Source organism: Neodiprion fabricii, chromosome 1 (genome assembly GCF_021155785.1).
Source record: "Neodiprion fabricii isolate iyNeoFabr1 chromosome 1, iyNeoFabr1.1, whole genome shotgun sequence".
Classification (NCBI taxonomy): Eukaryota; Metazoa; Arthropoda; class Insecta; order Hymenoptera; family Diprionidae; genus Neodiprion; species Neodiprion fabricii.
Window position 1 is genome coordinate 24,299,720 of NC_060239.1, and position 20,483 is coordinate 24,320,202.

At 37.8% G+C, this 20,483-nt stretch overlaps 1 protein-coding gene across 2 annotated transcripts in view; it reads right to left on the minus strand.

Annotated features, from left to right (window-relative positions):
- The window catches only part of LOC124177685 (proto-oncogene tyrosine-protein kinase receptor Ret), a 58,149-nt gene that overhangs the window by 15,265 nt on the left and 22,401 nt on the right, over nucleotides 1–20,483 (minus strand). For both annotated transcript variants that reach the window (XM_046560337.1, XM_046560328.1), the window contains exons 2-6: nucleotides 5,365–5,592; nucleotides 3,104–3,231; nucleotides 2,399–2,534; nucleotides 890–1,149; nucleotides 55–223 (exon numbers count right to left, since the gene is read on the minus strand). In XM_046560337.1, the coding sequence (XP_046416293.1) occupies nucleotides 55–223; nucleotides 890–1,149; nucleotides 2,399–2,534; nucleotides 3,104–3,231; nucleotides 5,365–5,592 (921 nt within the window). The remainder of the gene's footprint in view (nucleotides 1–54; nucleotides 224–889; nucleotides 1,150–2,398; nucleotides 2,535–3,103; nucleotides 3,232–5,364; nucleotides 5,593–20,483) is intronic.

Sequence of the window (20,483 nt, forward strand, 5' to 3'; positions counted from 1 at the left end):
CAGTGACACTTTTTGACTCCCAGTCGCGTAAAGGCTCAAAGTGACGAAACTCACTGGTGTAGATGGCCATGGAGGCAGGATTGGTGTGATGGTCAACGAGATAGGGTTCGTAGTCGATTTTGAGGGCGTTATCGACGTCTCCCAACATCCGAACGCTGTACTGATTTACGGTCATGGTATCCGCGTCCTGGATGATCAAGTCGTTCTCGTCAAGCCTGTCCCCCTGTTTCCGGACAACGAACTCTGTACAGTATCGTGACGAAAAGAAGAGAAAGCCCACCCTTTACCCCGAGAGAAACCTCCCCGAAATCTCATCCTACGACTGTCACTTTCAAACCGAAGGAAAGCGAGCTTTGGAACCAACTGCAGGAGTCGGGTTTTAATCAGGATGTGCCGGAGGCTTTTACGCAGCCTTTCTCTCTCCTCCTCTCCTCCCAACTTTCTCTTGCTCGTTTTACTCCCGTTATCTCTTGTCCAGGGCATCGTTTCACTCCGCCTCCTGCATTCTGCATCCCGACATTCTCAATTCTCAACAGTTTACAGTCAGTCATACTCATCCCGAGGTCTGAACAACGGTTTAATCATTTACACAATACGCGATCCCAACACCCTTTCACCCCTGCATTGGAATTCTGTTTCAGTGCAAACCGCAGCTCTGACTTACATGAGGCTAAAGTTAGTAACGTTAACGCAACGAAACATCAAGAAGAAAATCATTATTGCTCAATGTTAGAACGACTTTCAAGGAGTTATTTTTTAAAAATAAGAGCATGTCTTGTTTATCATCGTTTACTAAATCTTGGACATTGCCAACGTGTGCGAAGTAACGATTTTTCCCAAATATGCATCCTTAAATTAACATCCACTAACTTCGTCCTCGTTGACTTACCGCGACGAAGTCCTTGAGGTGAATTTTTTTGAAGCTCGGAAATTGGGGAACGGGAGGATTGTCGTCTTCGTCGAGGATGTCGATGCTCAGTGTCGCGTTCGAGACATGCTGGTTGCCCGTCTTCTCATTCCAAACAACGCAGCTCACCAAAATGTTCATGTGGGGTCCGGGACCAGGGCCAGTTGGCTTCGGCAACGTGTCTCGGTCCAGAGCAGCTTCAGCCTGGAGACTTTTGTTCACTATATGAAAATATTTTGTCCCTGCGAACAATTTTTTGGAAACATTTGTTCAGGACTTATTTGCAGCTGCTGAAACTGTTGAGGATAAACGCGAGAATTTATATTTCATTCCCGAATATGATTATTTTTTTCTTTTATCGCATGTAAGGTACAACAAAGCAACAATAATTGAAACCAAATTTTCTAAAGAAGAAAATCATTAATTTGAAAAATAACGTATTTCCTAAATAATTGGGAACAAACTGCATAATTACTTGTTCAAAAATGTCTCCGATGATTTTGGGCTAGGTTCCATTTTTTTAATAATATAATAGGGAAGAATTGAGTCGTTTAAAAAAATTTTCTCATCCTCGTACAAAATTGATGGTTGAACATTCTATTACATAGAGAAACACATAAAAGTCAGTGTTAATGCAGTTTTGTGACAATTGTTGAAAAAATACTGAACATCGAAGAAAAGTGTATTTATATTTACATAAAAACTTGTATCAAATGAATAGTTAACATTTGAGGGTAAAACAAATATCATTTTCAAATTTGAAACCAGGCCACTGTACTAGCTGTATTGTTATTCTTATGCCCAATGTGGCAGTTGAGAATTTATTTAACTTCTTCTTGAGAGGGTGAATTATTTACGAGCGTGAAAACTAATTTCGAAACACATTAGTGGGGTTAAAAAAACAAAACAAAATTTAAATTGCTATATCGACAATCATTCCCTGAATGCGTTCAAGATTGTGCAACAAACATTTAAAACATACGTATATTGACGCCCATAATATATATTATAAACTTGCCGCGAAACAAAACCGTGAAAATGCAAGGATAAAATTAACTGTGTACAGTTCAATTTATCACGGCGTCGTTTGAGTTGCACGGTTGAAAACAAGCTGTGTACAAAACGTGCGTAAATAATAACCATTAGATTCACTGACGCACGTATACAAATATTGAAATTGCAATTTAGCGCGGATACGTAGGTATAATAACGGCTGGAGAGCGAAAATCCTTCGTTCTCTATAGCTGCGGTTATTTCTACTCCCGTGACGTATTAGATAACCTTTATGACACAAGCTGGAAACGTTCCGGATAAATTGAAACTGGAATCGGAGGGAGTGAGGGAGATTTGTGGGGCGGTGTTTGTGTCGATCACAGTGCAAAAGATGTTTTAAATTAGGTAAACTGAGAAAAATTTTTAGTTCGGGTTCGGGGTTTTTGTACACGAAGAATGAAATTCATTTTAGTTTTTTCCAGGGATTTGTCCATTTACCGTTTAGCAGCTCGTAACGTGTGACGTGAAAGTCTGGACATATCGTGGCATAGACTTCTGGTCCAAGTCGGCCAAGCATGGTGGCAGGCTTGTTTTCGTATATTCGGTACTTCGAAGTGTTCCAAAAGCACATGTCCTGCAAAGTGAATTGCCGAGTAATGTTTAGTAATTAATGGATCGATTATTCTGGGCGGTACGCAGCAACGTAAAAGGATCAAGGCGCTTATGAGAAGTCATGAAACGAATGGAAAGTGTGACTATCTCGGTGTCTGTGTACCCACTTCGTACTTCGACAGAAATACAAATTCCCCGTACCAGCTGCTGGATGTAAAGCAGTCATCCCACCCTTTAAAATTGTTGGGTATCGGTATAAACGTTTCTACAAACATAGAATTTTATTTTATCTCATACAGCTACACAGAAACCGTCGACGAGTTTTAAAACTCATAAACTCGAGACGTGATGTCGTAAAACTCGGTGTCAAAGCCTAATGCCAAGTCAATACGCCGGCGTTATTGCACACACGGATGATATTCGTATAAACGTGACTCTTGAGTCATAAAAATATCCCCCCGGAAAAGCGAAGCACAGAATTTTCGTCCTGGAATTCTACCAATCAAAACTCGGCCACGAGTGACTCGGCTAATCGCAATCGAAACAAGCTCCGATTCTCTTGACCGTAGGTGCTTAACGGGTATCTTTTACCTTCACGTAGGGTGTACAGTTCAGTTTTTTCCCCTCTGAGGAAATGCTCTGAAGCTTAATTTCCAGCTCGGCGTCCGATCTTCCACGTGCCATCGCCTGCACGATTATTACCTTTGGAAACTCTGAAACTTTAAAGATAAGATTGACGTGAATGGACAAAAAAATTGGGCGAAAAAGAGATACAAGCTGATTCTGTGCACGATTGATAGAATCAATCATCTCGTTGAGAAGGTTTGTCAGGCAAAGCTCGATATCGTTCGTTAATTTCACGACGATGTAGTCTTAGATTCAGTATTTATCAAATTATTAAAACGTAAGCTACGTATAACTCTAGAAAAATAAAAATTAAAAGATTAAAATACAGTGAATACTGCAATTATAAACGATAGCTTAGAATGATATCGATGCTTTATTTCAAACCGCTTCAAAATGTTTAAAACACGAGCAGATTCGTTCGATTTCACTCTGCTATGGCGCATTTTATTCACGGATACTATTTTCTAGAAAGTCAGTGTAGCAGATTATTTCTTTAAATTGTCAATTAAATATTGCTACTTGTTGATACATAATCAATATCAGTGCACTGTATTCTCAAATATTTAACGATGCCAACATAATGAAAACATAATCTTCTGAATAGAGAGAGCGATGATATGGACTGAAATCAAATAAATTTACTATAGCTTTGAACATTTTGAAATGATTTGAAACGATGCGTCAAAATCTTAGCTTCTGTTCACAAGTCCAGCATTTTAATAATTCTTTATTAGCTAATGAAGTTGTGAATTTTATGATCTGCGGAAAGCTTCGTTTCGCTTCAACAATTTCAAAGTTTTTCCCGCATAAAAATATACGTGCAGTATGAGGAGAAAAAGTAATTATAATTTGACATCAAGTTTTTAAAATTATTTGACACTTTGCGTCTTGTGAATTTTTATAACACGAATTGCACTTGATGTGCCGCATTTTATTTGAGAATCTAATGGCGGGGTATAAAAATGCAAAAGATCAAAAAGTCAACGGTTAAAAACGTTAAAAGACCGCAAATACGGTAACTTATCTAGTAGAAAAACAAAACTTGATAACGCAAAAATCTGTAATTAATTTCTACAGAAATATTTTTTTAAGAATGGGCAAGATTACGGCAAAATATTGAATCACAAAAATATCGAACAGTCAAAAAGTCGACTTTTCAAACCTCAGACTCGTGCCTTTTTCGAAAATTTACGAATCCGAATTTATCAATAACAACTGACCAAAGACTCGAATGGTTGAAATCTCGAAATCCTCTAAGTCAGAATGGACAAGATACCGAAAAGCTGCAAGACGTCAGGAGCACTTTTATTCTCTCCAACGTCACCAGTTGCAGCTAATCGATGGCGTTGCGCTTCTGAAGTGACACTAGGACGCGTACGTGAATGTGGAACACGATTTAATGTAGTAATGTTTTGAATTAATTAAACGTACGAGGAACAAGATGTACTGTTTGAATGTTATTAAAAATTTGTTGCCGTTTTCTTTGATGACACAGGCGATTGTGTAATACAATGATATAATCTTGATAAATCTAGCATCGAGTTGACGAATTTCACAAATCCCGAATTTTCAGCAGATTCGGTATTTCGTCCTTTCGGGATTCTGGCCCTTCTGTATTTTGCATATTGAAATTTTGCTCGTTCTGAATTTTGATTTTCGCCAGATAATTTTATTGGATATGAATTATCATCCGCTCTCAATTTCTAATTTCGGAACTATTCAGTTTTCTATATCTTAACATTCTGTGCTCTGTTCATTCGGAATGTAGAGTGTTCGAAAGTACTTTTTCAGATAAAAGAGCATTCGGTTAAAAGAACTTTCAGAAAAACTGTTATTTAACCGAGTGATTTATGGAACACACCGATCGTTCATTGCTTAAAAAATTCGTATCACGAAAATTTCGAGCTTTCGACCGGTCGACTTTTTGACCTTTCGAGATTTTGACCCGCACCCGAATCTCGTGAGTACAATCGATGGAATTTAGTTGCTCAATATCAAGCCATTGAGCAAATTGATTATTCTGGAGTAAATATATCTCATCACGGCTAAACCTCTTTTAATGCTTGACTAGAGGGAGATTGTTCAACCATCTAAGGGCAAACTATACCTATAAGGTAATTGATGGACACTTGATACTAGCGATCGTCGTTGATCCAACGTCGTGACGTTGACGTTAATTAGCTGAAAATTGGGGTATAAGGTACATAAAGTAAGGGTATACTTACCTCTATCAGTCGTGATCGATAATTTCAGGTCTCCGGTGGAAGGATTTAAGGTCAGTGATTTGTGGGACGACGAGGCGATAAGGTACTTTAGGTCCGTGGAAGCGACAGAGTCATTCCTAAGTGCCCTGACCGTGACTAGGCTGACATTTCCAATCAATTTACCCCCGCCTTTAGCTAGGTAAGGTAACCTCAGGGATAGGTCTGACTGAGGAAAGTACAAAGCTGACACTGGAACAAAAAGGTGGAAAAACATTTCCGGTAAAATCGATGATATCGAGTAGAGGATTTACAGAGGCGACGTGAAGAATTAAGAGAGTTCATAAAGCAAACTGTGATGATATCAGGGATTTAAAATTGAAACTAAAATTGATTGACTTGATTATTGCGACAAGAGAAGAAATTCAAACCGTCAATGAAAGCTCAGTTGCATTTGAAGTACGAAGCAATGTCGCGATATGCGGTTCGCCTTTAACCCCCCTGCGCATATGAAATTCTGAGCAAAGTGATGGGTTTGTCAGGGAAACTATCAGACTCTATGTTTTTGAGGGCGCTGAACCGAATTTCGCATTAGTTTTCCGAAATTCAGAATGGCCAGGCCATTATTGGCCAATTTTATGGTAAAATTCAAATTACATGGGCTCTCCGTGTCGCTGAGCACGAATATAAGGCTAAAGTGCGCGATTCACAATGGCCGTGTCAAAATTGGACAGGTCAATATTCAATTGGCCAATTTCATGGCCAAACCCAAACTTTTGGCGAAATCGATGAAAATTCGGGTACGGGGGTTTTTAGGGTCGCTGAGCACGAATCGAAGGTCAAAAGGGCCAGATTCGAAATGGACAGGTTAATATCGGCCAATTTTATGGTCAAACCCGAACTGTTGGTGAAATCCATGCAAATTCGTGTACAAGAAATAAATAAATTTACTTAATCATTTATTTTTTTATCGATCCTTTCTGAGTCGAAATAGACATATTGGCTTTGGGGATGTCAAGAATCTTCTCAAACCAGTGCAGCCAAAAATTTTTGGAAGGCGTCGTTGAAGGCAAAATTTCTCAGTCCTACTGTCAAATATGCCGCCTTTGCGCTGTTCAGTTACCCTATTTTTCTTTGTAGTACGGGAAAATGTCAACAGATGGCTCGGAATCTACAAGACCACAAAAAGACAAAAAAAAAAATACAAAAAAAGGAAAAAAAAATACAAAAAAAGAAAAAAAAAAAAAATACAAAAATACAAAAAATTGGAATGCAGAATTTCTGGATTCCGATAACAGGTTCATGATCAGCGGCCTCAAAAACCCCCGAGTATGAAGTTTCAGCCCGTTTCCGCCACTTTTAGATCATTCCTAGATCAGAGATAAAAGATCATAATTATCCACAATTGTAGACAAATTTTCACCATTTTCCGTGTCATTTTACAAAAAATCTGAGCCTGATTGAAATTCATAAGTATGCACCTCTGTAAGCCGTGCTCATAAGCTTTAATTTGCGCTGTCAAACACCCCGAATAAGTTAATGCATCAAAAGTTATTGATGAAAACTCCGACTCCGAGTATACTCGGGGTTGTGCGCAGGGGCGTTAACGGGTCATTAATCATATTCAAAATCATATTTTTGATTCGATTTTTGTGAAACTTGAGGGACTCAAACAATCTTCTAAATTAAGGAGACACACTTCTAATCAAATTACGTTTATCAGTTTATAAAGCCTCTCTAATTATTCTTATAACACTCTGCATTCATTTTCTTCTTCACGACTTCTTACAGGTTATCAAACTGTCTCGTAATAAGCCGCTGCGCTATGAAAAATTCCCCTGAGACGGGGTGACCTTTAAAAAATGGCTCCATTTAATGGTATATACAGTATGCGTAAATAATAATTGCACGCCTTAAAATAACCGGACGCTCCTTAATTTTCACAGTGAAAATTTTGTGATATAAAATTTCTTTGTAGGAAAAAGTGCGCCACATTATTTCCGTATACAATGTATAAGGTATGTGTGTATATATCGGATATCCTAAAATAATCGGAGCAAATGGAACTTCCGGAATTTCAATCAAACGAGATGATGAAACCTACGTTTTTCTAAACGCTTCGGTGCCGGATGCGTACTAAGGAAGCGGCTTTTTTTTTCTTACCACTCGAACAACGAATCTCCGATTTTTCGTTTTCACTCATTCAACGGGAGACTTTTGATGTCTGAGATGATGAAAGGTTACTCAATGCCCAGTGCGATAAAACATTAACTTGAATTTTGTCATCATAGAAGGGCAGAAGGATGTCGTTTGATAAGTGATTTCACTAACAGGAGTAAAAATTAAAAAATAAATGAACTAATTCAAATATATTTATAAAATTGGTGTGAATTTGATTCTATCGAAACAGACTTAAATTTCAACAAAGTTACGAATCAGGTGAACGGAATTATTTGTTTTATCAATTTATTTTTGTTTTCTTTTAGTACAATTCGCGAAAAACCCTGATATTTTACGTAGCTGAGACGCAGCATTGGCAGTTGTATTTCATCGCTGTGGACAGATACCCGTGACATTTCAAACATATTTATCATCTGACCCTGAAGTATATCACCTACATCTCGAGTAGCATAAAATATTCGAAACACTCGAGAAATGAGGATCATGAATTTTGAGTTTTATTGAGCTGCCACATGAGCCAAAAACGACCCTGCGTTTCTCACATATGCGTCGATATATTTTGAGCATGTATTTGCATCGCCTCAAACGGATCGCAATTTGCGAAAGATCAAAAAACTAGGATCTGAAATTTCACCGCAGTACAACTGCTGTACAAAATGTAACATTGTTTAATCTTCGCGATTCTCACTAATACGTTTTACTCGTTGCTGGGAAATAAATTGGTGTACATTACATACGAACATATACATTCGTATATATATATATCGTATGTACCTATAAGGGACTTAATCGATCCTAGCGAAGTGAATAACGCCCAAATTGTCGTTGCTTTCGAGGATGGAGGGATGAGCCGCTTTGTCGTCGATCCATTTAGGGGCGCGAAAAGGTTCATCAGTGTTCAATATCGCTAATCTGTTGTTAAGTGAGTTGGGTAAAGGTTCTTCCATAACTTTGTCACTTTTCTCTTTTACCTTTGTCAAAATTTACCAGACAAATTCTTACCCAAGTTAACTCGCCTATGTATACATTATACATACAGTGTATAACTTATGCGAAAATGCGGTAACCGTGTAGAGATATCACCGACAAAAACTTTCTTTAATATATACGCTATTTTTCTGCGGAGATTTTTTTGCGGGCAAAAAATATTCTACTGACAAAATATTGACCTTAGAAAATAACCACTTATGGTTGAAAAGATTTCGTACGAATCGCGCACGTATTTTCATAGTTTTAAACAGACGCGATGAAAGAGCTACGACTGTGTAATAAAAACACACAGGAATATGGGGTACTTTTTATGCTAACTTTACTGTTGCCTCGTCTCTGGTTGCCATTTTGTTTTTCTCGTCATAACCGCTCCAACGATCCGAAAAAAAAAACTGAAATTCGTTCAGATTTTTCATCGCCAATCGTTATTTATCCGTGAATTCTTGAAACCTTCAAGAATAAGTTGCTTTTCAAAGCTCTGAAAGGAACTTTGCTAATTTATGTTCAATATCCATAATTTTGATAGATTTGCGATATAGGGGAATCAGTTTTTATTTCGGTACTCTGATTGATTTATAGAAATTTCTATTATGATAAACAGAATATTATTGTTCAGCAAGTGTATTATTGGAAACTAGTCGATAGCTAAACACTGATTGACTTCGCGTGAAACAAAAATTTATTTTCGGACATTCTTCATTCGGAAATCTTTATCGCTGAATAATTCGTTGACGTTCTGAAAAAAAAAATCACGAAAGCTACTAACCTGATACTTTAACTGATATAATTCTTTTCAAGTCGTTAAAATACATAAAATAAATTTGGATCTGTTTTTAAAACTTTAAAACTTTTGCGACATAATTAGAAATCTTTAGATACGAAAATATATATTTTCATCTAAAAAAAACTGTGATTACATTTCATAATTGAACGCATCGTAGATATCTAAACAGATATTAGGGATTGAACGCTAGTTCAGTTAAACATATTTTACCACATACAGGAAAATTCTTTACGGTTCCCGAACAAGTTAAGGTCACGTAGTAGTCCTATCTTTATCGACCAAGAAATCTCACTCCTTTTCTTCCTATATTGAATAAACAAACGAATGGAAAGGGTTCAAATTTCGAAGTTACTCATATTCCGAAAATTGTGAAAAATCTGTGTGGTTCCTTTTTGAATAGAAACCCCTCTCCGTTCCTTTGTCTGTTTAATAAATGAAAAAAGGCTGAGTTTGCTCAGTCAGTAAAGGTGGGACAACTACATGATCTTGAGGAATCATAGGCGACTGGTAGAAAACCTTTACTGGCCAGCAGAAGCCGGAAACGAGTTCTGATGTTGGCGCAACATTTACAGCCTGCATATAACATACATACATGTCTGTTTTCATATAGACAAAACAAACTAACACGTGTCAAGGTGAGCGTTTAATCGATATTTACAAGGCAGTTAATTTTAATCAGCACAGTTGCGTGACGCCATCCTCGTGCAGGCTGAAAACATCCGCTATTATATGGAACGTTAATTTTTTCTTTCTCTCTCTTCATTTACAATAACCCAATGTATCCTTCCGTCCCTTTTACCGATCCTCCGCTCCCTTGCGCGACCTCACATGTTTTCACATTGCGGATAAAAGGCGTAGAATAAACGCGGGATGTCTGCCGAGACAAATTTATAGTTTTATTTACTTATTTTGTTTACTGTAGATGAAAAATACAGTTCATCAGATTCAAAATTAAAACCTGTTTTGCTAGGTTTAATTAACCTCGCGATAACCAGAAAACGTGTACAAGTATTGTCAATTATAATCGCAATGAATATAATTGCTTATTGTACCACATTTTCGTGTAATTTCAATGATATTATATTCGAATCGCTATCGCGAAGAAGCCCGTTTTACTAGAATTATCTTTTAAATGTAATAAACGAAATTCTTCTCAGTGTACTCGGGGTTAATTTCGGCGATACCAGGAATTCTAGGTTTCGTGAACCGCGATTGAACCCCGAGGGACTCTCGCTCAGACTTCGCACGACAGTGCGGAGGCGCCTATTACCAAATTAAAAATTCAGTTACGATCTTGATTAAGAGCCATACACGTTTTACCACCGATGGTCGTAACACTTTGACTGTGGCATTCAGGCGTGGGCGTCTAGTTGTCGCGAAATCAGCCACAAGCCTTTAAAGTCTTGCAGGTTGCGAAATTCAAAACCGTCGCGATGTTTCGACTCGGGGAATTATTTAGAGAAAAAGTCAGAAGGGAAAGAATTCGGGAGAAATTTAATATCTCGAGCAAAGAAGGAGTTGTAAGGAGATACTATCGTCGGACACCGCGGGATACAACAAAATCGCGACAATTTATCGTACAGTGAGCAAAATCGTAACCGAATCTTTACAGTACCTACGTAATTCTTGTAATCGCTTACGCGAGGAGAAGAAAAAAAGAGATGAATCAAATATCTTGCAGTAAATAATAAAAGAGACCTAAAAGCCCGCGAGGTATTCGGGGCGAAGTGAAGAATGACACGTTGAGATGGATACACGGATGCGTAATGCGAGGAGGGCTGGATCAAATCCTTCATGAATCACGGTATCAATGATGCATTAGTTCTACAGCCTGGTGGAAAGAATACCGACGATGAGTCAATGTCAAAGAAAAAAACGTGGCATTAGGCTTCCAGAAATTTGAGTAAATCGAGTCGAATTTATTTTATCGGGACGATTTGCAGTTGATGTGGGAAAAAGTGTGAAAATATCGTAAACTGGAACGACGAAATTTTTCGCGGATTATTAACAACTTGTCGGTAACTTTTTTGTTTTTATGCTATAAGTAGGTATAGGTACCGTTCCTCCGATTTTAATTAACGATAGCTATAGTTTAGTCGGAAATTGATGTTGTTTAGAAATTTTCAGGGGTCGAATTTTCAATAAACTTCTTCTCACTTAATGCCAGAACAATCGAACATTATACGTGATCACATGATCACGTTTTATGAGTTGAAAATTCGTTTTATGACTTAGACTAATTTTGTCACTGATGTATGAGATAATCTTGTACATAACATACTTTACTATATCTTGTAATTTCTAGTTCGGATTCGTTATCAGCGACCTCAAAAACCCCCCTACATCAAATTTTATCGAAATCCGTTCAGTATGTTTAATGTACCCTTGAAAGGGTTAAACGGGGAAATCCACCCTCTTGCGGGCACGGGTTAAGGTTGAGATAAGAATCTGAAAAAAATTAAGAAATTATTTTTTAAATATTCGGAGCCAATTTGGGGGGTAAGCCAGTCAAAATTCAAAAAATGACCTTTTTCAGGACCACCCTAAATTTTACGTAGATATCGCGCATCGCACAATCGTACACGTGGAAAACTGTGAGGTAGGAACGAATAAGTATAACATACGTAATTCGTTAACGTTTCCCAGTCGCCGATGATGCGGGATTCGCGAGGTCGTATCGTGGGTCACGCGAGAGGAGCGTTAAACCGATGGAGAGGGTGGCTCTTAGGGGTAGTAAACACACATCGACGCACGCACACACAGGCCGATTTCCTGCAAGGTAAAGTTCAAGTGTCGTGTGTGGCTGTCCGAAAGGCGAGTGCTGCGTGTAATCTCGATCGCGAATTGCACCTGAACGCGTATTCGCGTGTCGACCAAAGGCATTCCTTTTTTTGCAAGTGCCATTCCACGTGATCCGGCTTTTAGTCGGGACCTTGGCTTCGCCTTTTGGTTCAAGTTCTCACCCGACAGAAGGTTCACCTTTTTTTTTTTATCACGGATATTGTTTGGGAAAATATTTGTAATTTTTATTCATTATGTTGAGTATTTATCAAATTATTATAATCCTGTGATACGAAAATCTCGTCTAGAATGAAAAAATAGAAAATATTTCAAATCGCTTGGATATCGTTAAAAATCTAGTAGATTCGTCAGATTTTACAATATTTTACAAAACTGCTGACTGTTTTACAATACTCAATTGGTAATATCGCAAGTTTTTCATATCAATTAATATCAGTATGACGTGAGATTGAATATTCAACGATACCCAATATTCCAAATAAGTTTTCAAATGAATTTATAGAAAGTAGTCGTCTGCACAAAATGATACATCGTATGATAAAATTAAAAAACTTTAATCAACAAATAAAGTATCAAAATTTAAGCTTTTCATCATAATTCCAGTATTTCCTTTTCTTTTGTTGCAACTTCGCAGAGATTTTCTCATCTTCCGAATATGATCATTTTATAAACGATCAGTGCACGACTATTCCGTGATAAAATTAACAAGGAGTATCGATTCCGGGCCAACTAACCTCCTGAAAAGTGATTTCGATCGTTTAGCAGACTTCCGTGGCGCAACGAGTTCGCTTTCGCGTTTCAACGAGCCGAGAGTGCTCGATGATCTTCTCTTCCTCTTAACCCTTATCCCAATCCCAATTTATTGAGGCTCTAAAGAGCCGCCGTCTGATCCGAGAATGCTGGAAAAACTTCCCCCGATCCTGAAGCGACGACGTCGTCGAGGGAACTCATCGACTTGTACAGGCTTGCTTTAGACCCCGTTTTATTAGCCCATTTGGACTGTTTTATCTTCCTTACTTACTCTGTACTTACTATAATTTTATTTTGAATCCACCCGCAGTGAGCTGATGCGCTGGTTTTAAGCACTTCGATTTTTCTCCGCGATGCTGAACTTTGTATAATACATTAATTCCGATGCTCTTTGCAAGATCAAAGTTTTACTCGATACGCTATAATCCAGTGATGCTTTATAATCGGGGAATAAAAAGTAAAAATTGAAAAAGAAATCATATTCCTAACGCGCAGATAAGAAGAACTCGTTTCGGGAAAACGGATGAGGCTATACGTTCCTTATAGCATAGGCCGGAATGCTGGAAAAAATTTAGATATAAATCCTGAGCACATAAAGCGACGATCTGAACGACGTACTTCGAGGAAACGGGTAATACGAAGATGAGAATTTTGTAACAGAGAACTTGAAATTCTCTGTAAAAAAATTTTCATGCAAATGACAAGAATTTATTACTTTTGCACGGGAAAGATAATATAGCTGCATCCTTACAGATGTCGAGCATTTTTTGGAATACGTATACTTGAAAAAAACCATGTGTAATACTTGCTTCGTATATTTGCTAAGTAAGATAATATTAATCATTTTCATTTCTAATAATTGTAACTTTTTTTTTTGCAGAAGACAAAACTGCATAGCTTTGACTCCATCATTTAGCATCAATCAATATTCCATCGAATAATTCCACGCATTTTTGTCGGGTCGACGTGAATAAGAATATTCGTATATAGTTTCTTTCGAGAGTGTATAGAATTTTGATTGAATATTGCGACCATTCAAAATCCGGCCGCATTGCAGGTCTTTTGCCATGATAATCGAGTAGTGCCAACGGCGGTCAGAGCCGACCACTCAAGCATGGCTGACCCAACGCGGCTTATTTCACTCATCGATTCGTCAAAGCGGTTAGAAGGAGAATCAGTTCGAGAACTTGAGAGATCAGTCAACTTTGACAAACGGGCAAACACGCAGAGTCGCGTTCCGTTGTGCGTGATTGTTTGCTGAAAATCATGACATTTTCATCATGAATTACAAAAAAATACATCAAATGAACAAGAATTAAGGCCTTGGGTTGAAGTTATTTTGAGCTATGTGTGAACACGAATATATTACTATTTAGCAAAGAATTATCCGAAACAATTTCAAATGATCAACGTTGATTTACAACGATTTCTATTGATTTCTATCTTATAATGCAGTTTTTGTTTATATCCAATGTGCTGTGTGACTCTCATTGAATTTTCATCTTGTACATGATTTCCAATGTTTAATTTTGACGATTCCCAAACGCTTGCCTCGCGATTTCTTCAGTGTATCATATGACTTCAAGTTATTCCCTAATATTTCTAATATTTTAGCCATTAAATTATCTTTGATTAACAATTTGATTTCCAACTGTTTAAATGTATGATTTCCTTTAGCGAATTAAGTAGCCTTAGCTTGTCATACATAAAAACGGTGCAAATGTCTCAACAAAGTAAGTAGGTTTAAATGCGTACAAAACAAAAAGAAAATTGCCAACGTAAAAATTTGTTGGTTAAAAGCCACGGCTAAAAAGTTTCCTAACCTAAAAAAAAAAAACCTGAAAATAAAACCGCAGTAACCGTCTTATTTTCAACTTTATTCCCCGATTCGTTGCATTCTTCGAAGCGAAACTGTTCGTTGTATCTATCTGAAAATAAAGAAGGGAGCGTATAATCGTAGAGTGAAAAAAAAGGGGCAAATAAATAGTTGAAAAAAAGTGTTACCAACCCCGACAAGTAAATCCAAACGTTGAAGAGGCTACGCGTACCGTAGGACACAGGAAAGATCTTAGGACGTTGCGCGTGATAATAAAACCAAAGGATTAGGCGGTAAGCTCGAAGCGACTTATCGCCCTCCCTCCCTCCCTCTCTCTCTCTCTCTCTCTTTCTCTCTATTCCCTTCTCCCTCCCTCATAGTCGGCGAGGCAGGGGCGGTTACACGGGGGATCTGCAAGTGCCCGTCGACGATGACGCCGACGGTGGGAAGAAGCGGAGGAGGGTCTCCAAGGAATTGGTATTCCGAGGGCTGTAAGGGCCTATTTATACGCCCTATGGTAATATATGTGTGGCCGGCCCTCGGTCCCTGTTTGTTATACACGCGCTAGGCGTACCGTAACACGATATTGTCAGAGCTGGGTATTTTCGTGGCAGCTCTGCTATACGCGCACTTACGAAATATCTAGGAAAAATAAAGTCGACTCTCGTTCGAAAGGTTCTTACTTTTCCTGTATTTCCCGCCCTTCGCTAGACCTGCACGTTTCTTCTCTTCGGGCTTTTTCGGGTTAAACGTCGCTGTCGCGTTGACGGTATCGGATGGCGAAAAACACCCCTAAGTCGATCGACACTCCCGAGGGTGCTGGTATTATCGAATCGCTTCAAATATATCCGAGGTTGCGTTTGAAATCGGTGGAAGTAGATTTGAGTCTTGGGATTTGAATTTTATCAAGATATGTAGAAAATTCAATCGATTCAAATCGAAAGCGCTAATTGTAAGACACGATAATTTGTAGCTGATTGTGAGTGACGAACAGTTTGAATTTATTGGTGAAACGAAACTTGACGGGAATTGTTATAAAAAATAACGTTGAAGAATTTTATAAACTCAATCATCTAGTTATACATTCCATTTCCAAATTCAATCCCACATTTTTTGTTCCTTGTCTCATTTTTCAATTTCAAATTCACTTTTACATATCGACGAGGCGGGATGACAATAAAAATTTATTTCGGTATAAGTTATTAATTTGATGGGTAATATTGAGATAATAAGGTCGGATTATTATTACACTGAATATTGTCTTGTCAACTCGACCAGAGAATACAAATTTATAATGTCTGCAGCGATTTTTTGATTCTCTGAAAAGCAGCAAGTAGGTTTTTTTTTCATGAAGGAGATTTCAATACGTTGTATGTATTGAATCTAAATGCAAAATCTATAAGAAATAAACTCCGCAGAATCGTAATTAATTAATTACGTCAGGATATTTCTTCAGAATCAAAAAAAAAAAAAAAATCAACAAATCTTCAGATCAATAATAAATGTTATCTACATACAATGAGTCGATAAATTTTTACCTGTAAAAATTAACGTATTATTAACCTCCTCGATTCTGGTGCCTTTAGTCGGTATACGCATTTAAATCATCGTTGTTTGTTATTGTAACAGAAATTCACGCTTCGGTAATATTGATTGTACCTAGACTAAATGGTCCAGAAATGAATGGTGATATTTATGTCAAAACAGTTCGAACCCTTAGCGGTACAGCATTAAAGCTTTTAGGAGAAGAGTGTCGGCGGCAACTTATAGATCGATAAATAACTACGTGATATTTTAAACTCATCGTAGCTAGCGTCCCTCACTTACGAAGAAATTGTACGCTTGGGAATAAAAATGGAAAATTGAAAGTCTGTGCAGAGCGATCGAGGGAGTTTCTGATTTGTAGTGTATTGATAACTATAATTAGTTTTATCTTAGCTTTACGCACTCTGCAGCTGCGGTAACGAGTCGCGGGATGTATCATCAAAGAAGCGGATGAGGAAAATGGAGAAATTGTAAAGTAGAGGTGAATCCGTCTTCGTTTCGTAAAAATCCATTGGAAAACTGTCATCAATTGAAAATTACGCGGTTGAAATACGTTAACGGACAATCGATCATTTTTAACCGACACCTGATCTCGCTTCCATTGACAGCTTTGTAATTTTTCTCGTTTCACTGATTCGGAAAAAAAATAACACTTATTGGCATTCGAGAATCAATGACGACGAATGATTGCCTCATTAGTTTAATCGAAGTTTGACAAAAAGTCTCTACTTTCAGGCTACACGGTTATAAAGTCGTTACTAGCTGATGCGATATAAATTATTTGCTCCATTCTAATTAATCATCGTTATCGTTTTTCTTCTCAGCATTCAGTTGCATGCACAGACGATAAAATTCAAACAGCAACGGCATGACGAAGAGGGACCGCGAAGATCGAAGTTCAAGATATCTTCCGTGCTTCTGTAGTTTATCCATTTGAAGTGCACCTCGCGTCAAAATTCATGAAAAACTTTTTCATGCTGCCTGCACGTCTCGTTAAAATTTTTTCGCAGGTTTGGGCGAAGATATTTTACATCACCAACATTGATCGGATTCTTTTATTCAAGTAGAATTCGTGCTGATTACATTTATTTTTACCAATCATTCGTTGAACATTTTGCTCACCTATTTTTCTCTGTTCGTTTTCACACAATGTAATGTAAAATGATGTTTGTTAGAAAAGAAAACTGCGTCAAATTCGAAAAAAATACTAACTTCAGTAGATTCTTTACAGAAATTTTCTGCTAAATAAATAAAACGATTACCATGTTACTCTCGAAATAATAATATTGCACGAAATGTGACTGTTTGTTCGATATACAATTTGAATATGAAAAATTCCGAAAGTAAAAAGTTATCCCAGTTGAGGGAAATGAGAATTAAAAAAAAAGGGGGCGGGGGGGGGGATCCACGATCGGGGGGAATAGAAGGGGGTTTCACATTACGAGTACAAGAGACTCCGGATAGTTGATGTATACCTGGAAACCCTATTACTCCCTGGGTGCAGTTCGAGGTACGATTCCCGAAAATGGATCCAGTGAATTCGATACAGCAGCCGTAGAACAGTCGTAAAGGAGTCCAAAGACCCGAAGGTCCCCTCGTCCTTAGACCTCGGTTCCTCGGATTGCTGTCGCGACTCATTGTCGTACTACCGATGGTCGAATTGAATGAAATAGAATTTCGGGATGTGCATATTATCCAAGTCCGGAAAGCTGAGGGTGAAACCTTCGGTGTAATTAATTAATTAAATGAAAATAATCATGGTGCTGCCATATTTACCGAGAATTCGAATTATGCTGTTTGAGGATTAAACGCGTGCCACACGTGGGTGTTCTTTTGTCAATTAGGAAAAGCGCCGAGTTAATCTCCGGCTTGGCTAATTATCATCCTCTTATAATTAAACGCGGTATGAGAATGTTAGTTCAGGGTCAGTTGCGCATTGTATTCCGGGTGACGACTCGAAAAATGTCAAAGGTTATCAGACTTCTACATGCGATACGATGCGTGGGCGTCGGAATCGGAAACCGTGTGGAAAAACTGTTTATTCCAGGATGAAAATTGATAGATAGGTAATTATTCGAGACCGATAATTAACGGAGTTTAGAATGCCTGTCAATAAGTGTTTCGATGTAGGTTTGTTACTAATTTTGGTTAGCAGAATGCCTCAACTTATTCAGCTCTTTCGGACCCAAAATTCTCATTTTTGATATTCTTCTTTCGCCTCTCAAATTGGAACGATAAACGAATAAATTTCAACAATCGTTAAAAATTACGTTTTACTTGATTTCAAGTTTTTTTTTTTCTATTTAAAATCGAAGTACAAGTATTTCACTAAAACATCAACATTTTCAAGTCAAAGTTGAAAATCTAATTTTTTCGTAACTTCGAGAAAATTCCCTAACTTTTCCATAATTATTCAAAGTGAAACAAAAACCTCTGACTGTTCCAGCTTCTTCAAATATCCAAGTAAAGTGTCAATTTCCCAAACTTTGAAAAATTGCACGAGACAATTTTCCTCGCCGAATATTCAAATTTTTTTCCCATAATATTTTTTAAACTCCTTGAGCTTGCAGCAACGATTGCATAATTCAACGTCTCCGCGTGTAACCTTAAACGCCCTCGAATTTACCACTGGCCTAAAAATGTCTGCTATTTGGGGTGGGAGAGCATTGCGCACATAACATGTAGAGATACACACGGATATCGAATGTGTAAGCCAGCCGAGCAGCACGTCGCGTGTATAACCTAGAGGCGCTGGTAAGTCATAACTTTGGAGTCGTAGGGTATAAGTTCGAAACTTGGTACCTACACCTGCACGCAGTCGCAGCTTGTAAATTACGAAAGGACTTTCCATGCCGCCCCGAAATAGCCCCGTGCACAGTTTTTTTCATCGACGCTTATTTTTAGGGGGGAGGGATGTTTCGTACCCGCGACTCGAGTAACGCCCAACTTCGAAACGATTCGAGAGGATCGACGGAGCTTTCCTGCTCTATTTTCTCTTATTTTCTTCGGCTCTATTTCTTCCGCAACTTCCTCTTATTCCTCTCATTTTTCCGAGTTCGATAAGCGCCCCGAGTGTCGGATAAAACCAACGTGAGACGACAGGTAACCTCGACTTCCTTCCATTGCAGTTATAAAAATTTCATACTCTTTCAGATATTGCATGTCTAAGGATACAAGGAGGTATGCGCCATTGTACGAACTTTTACCACACGTAAAGGTAAAAAGGCATATTTTACCCCCTTTGTATCGAAGCGAAAAACTCACTGAGAAAAATTTCATTTCTTACAGTAACTAGAAAAAGTCAGTAAAACAGGTATCGTTAAAAAAAACTATTTGAATATTGTTGGAATTAGGTAAAACGAGGTACGCGTAACCATTTTGCATTATTGTCGATGCTGTTTTGGTAATTGCAACCCAAAATCGGATTGTGAGGTTTACTCTACTTTTTTAGTTAAACAAGGCCTTAGCGTCAATTTATCGTTGCACAAGCATTAAATTTTTGCAACAGTTGCAAGAAAATATAGTAACAGTGCTCATAATGAGAAAGAATAGTAACTGATACTAGACGTTCTAGTAATAGCTAGAAAACTAATTTTCATTTTGTACCTAGAACTGTATTTATCGATTGTGGTAAAAAATGAAAATAGTCAAGGACTGAGCGGTAACGGGAATTAAAAACTCTCAGTGCGTAAGAATACATTCTAAACGTTGAAATTGAAAAACAGATTGATTAACGGTGAAAGGTCGTAAGTATTGTCGGTTATGCACTTTTATTCCGAACTTTATGAAAAACAATCACATTCGCTAATAATGTATTTTTTATTTTTTAGGAGAATAAAACATTCCTTCCGAAATTTACGAATCTTTACGTTTCAAAGATTATTAAAGCCTTCGCGCCAAAAAAAAAAAAAAAAAAAAATTGGTGGATATGACCTTATACCATTTATAAATGTGATAAATAAAAATATTCTAGTGTAAAAACACTTACTCGCTAGAGCTCGCTCAGGGTCGGATGCCTAGTGTAACTGGTTTTTGTGCTCGTGCGCTCGCTTACTGTTGTTAGTATTTTACAATATGACATAGTTGTAGGGGAGACTGGGGCACGATGGACTCCTCAAAAAATTCTGGTACTTGCTTCACAGTATACAGAATGAACACTGTCTTTGCGCATGTGACGCAAACCGAATCTGCCCGTAAGATTTTTCCTATATAATGTGACAAATCACATTTAAACATGCATGTAATTATAACGTATTGTGAATTTATGACAATAAA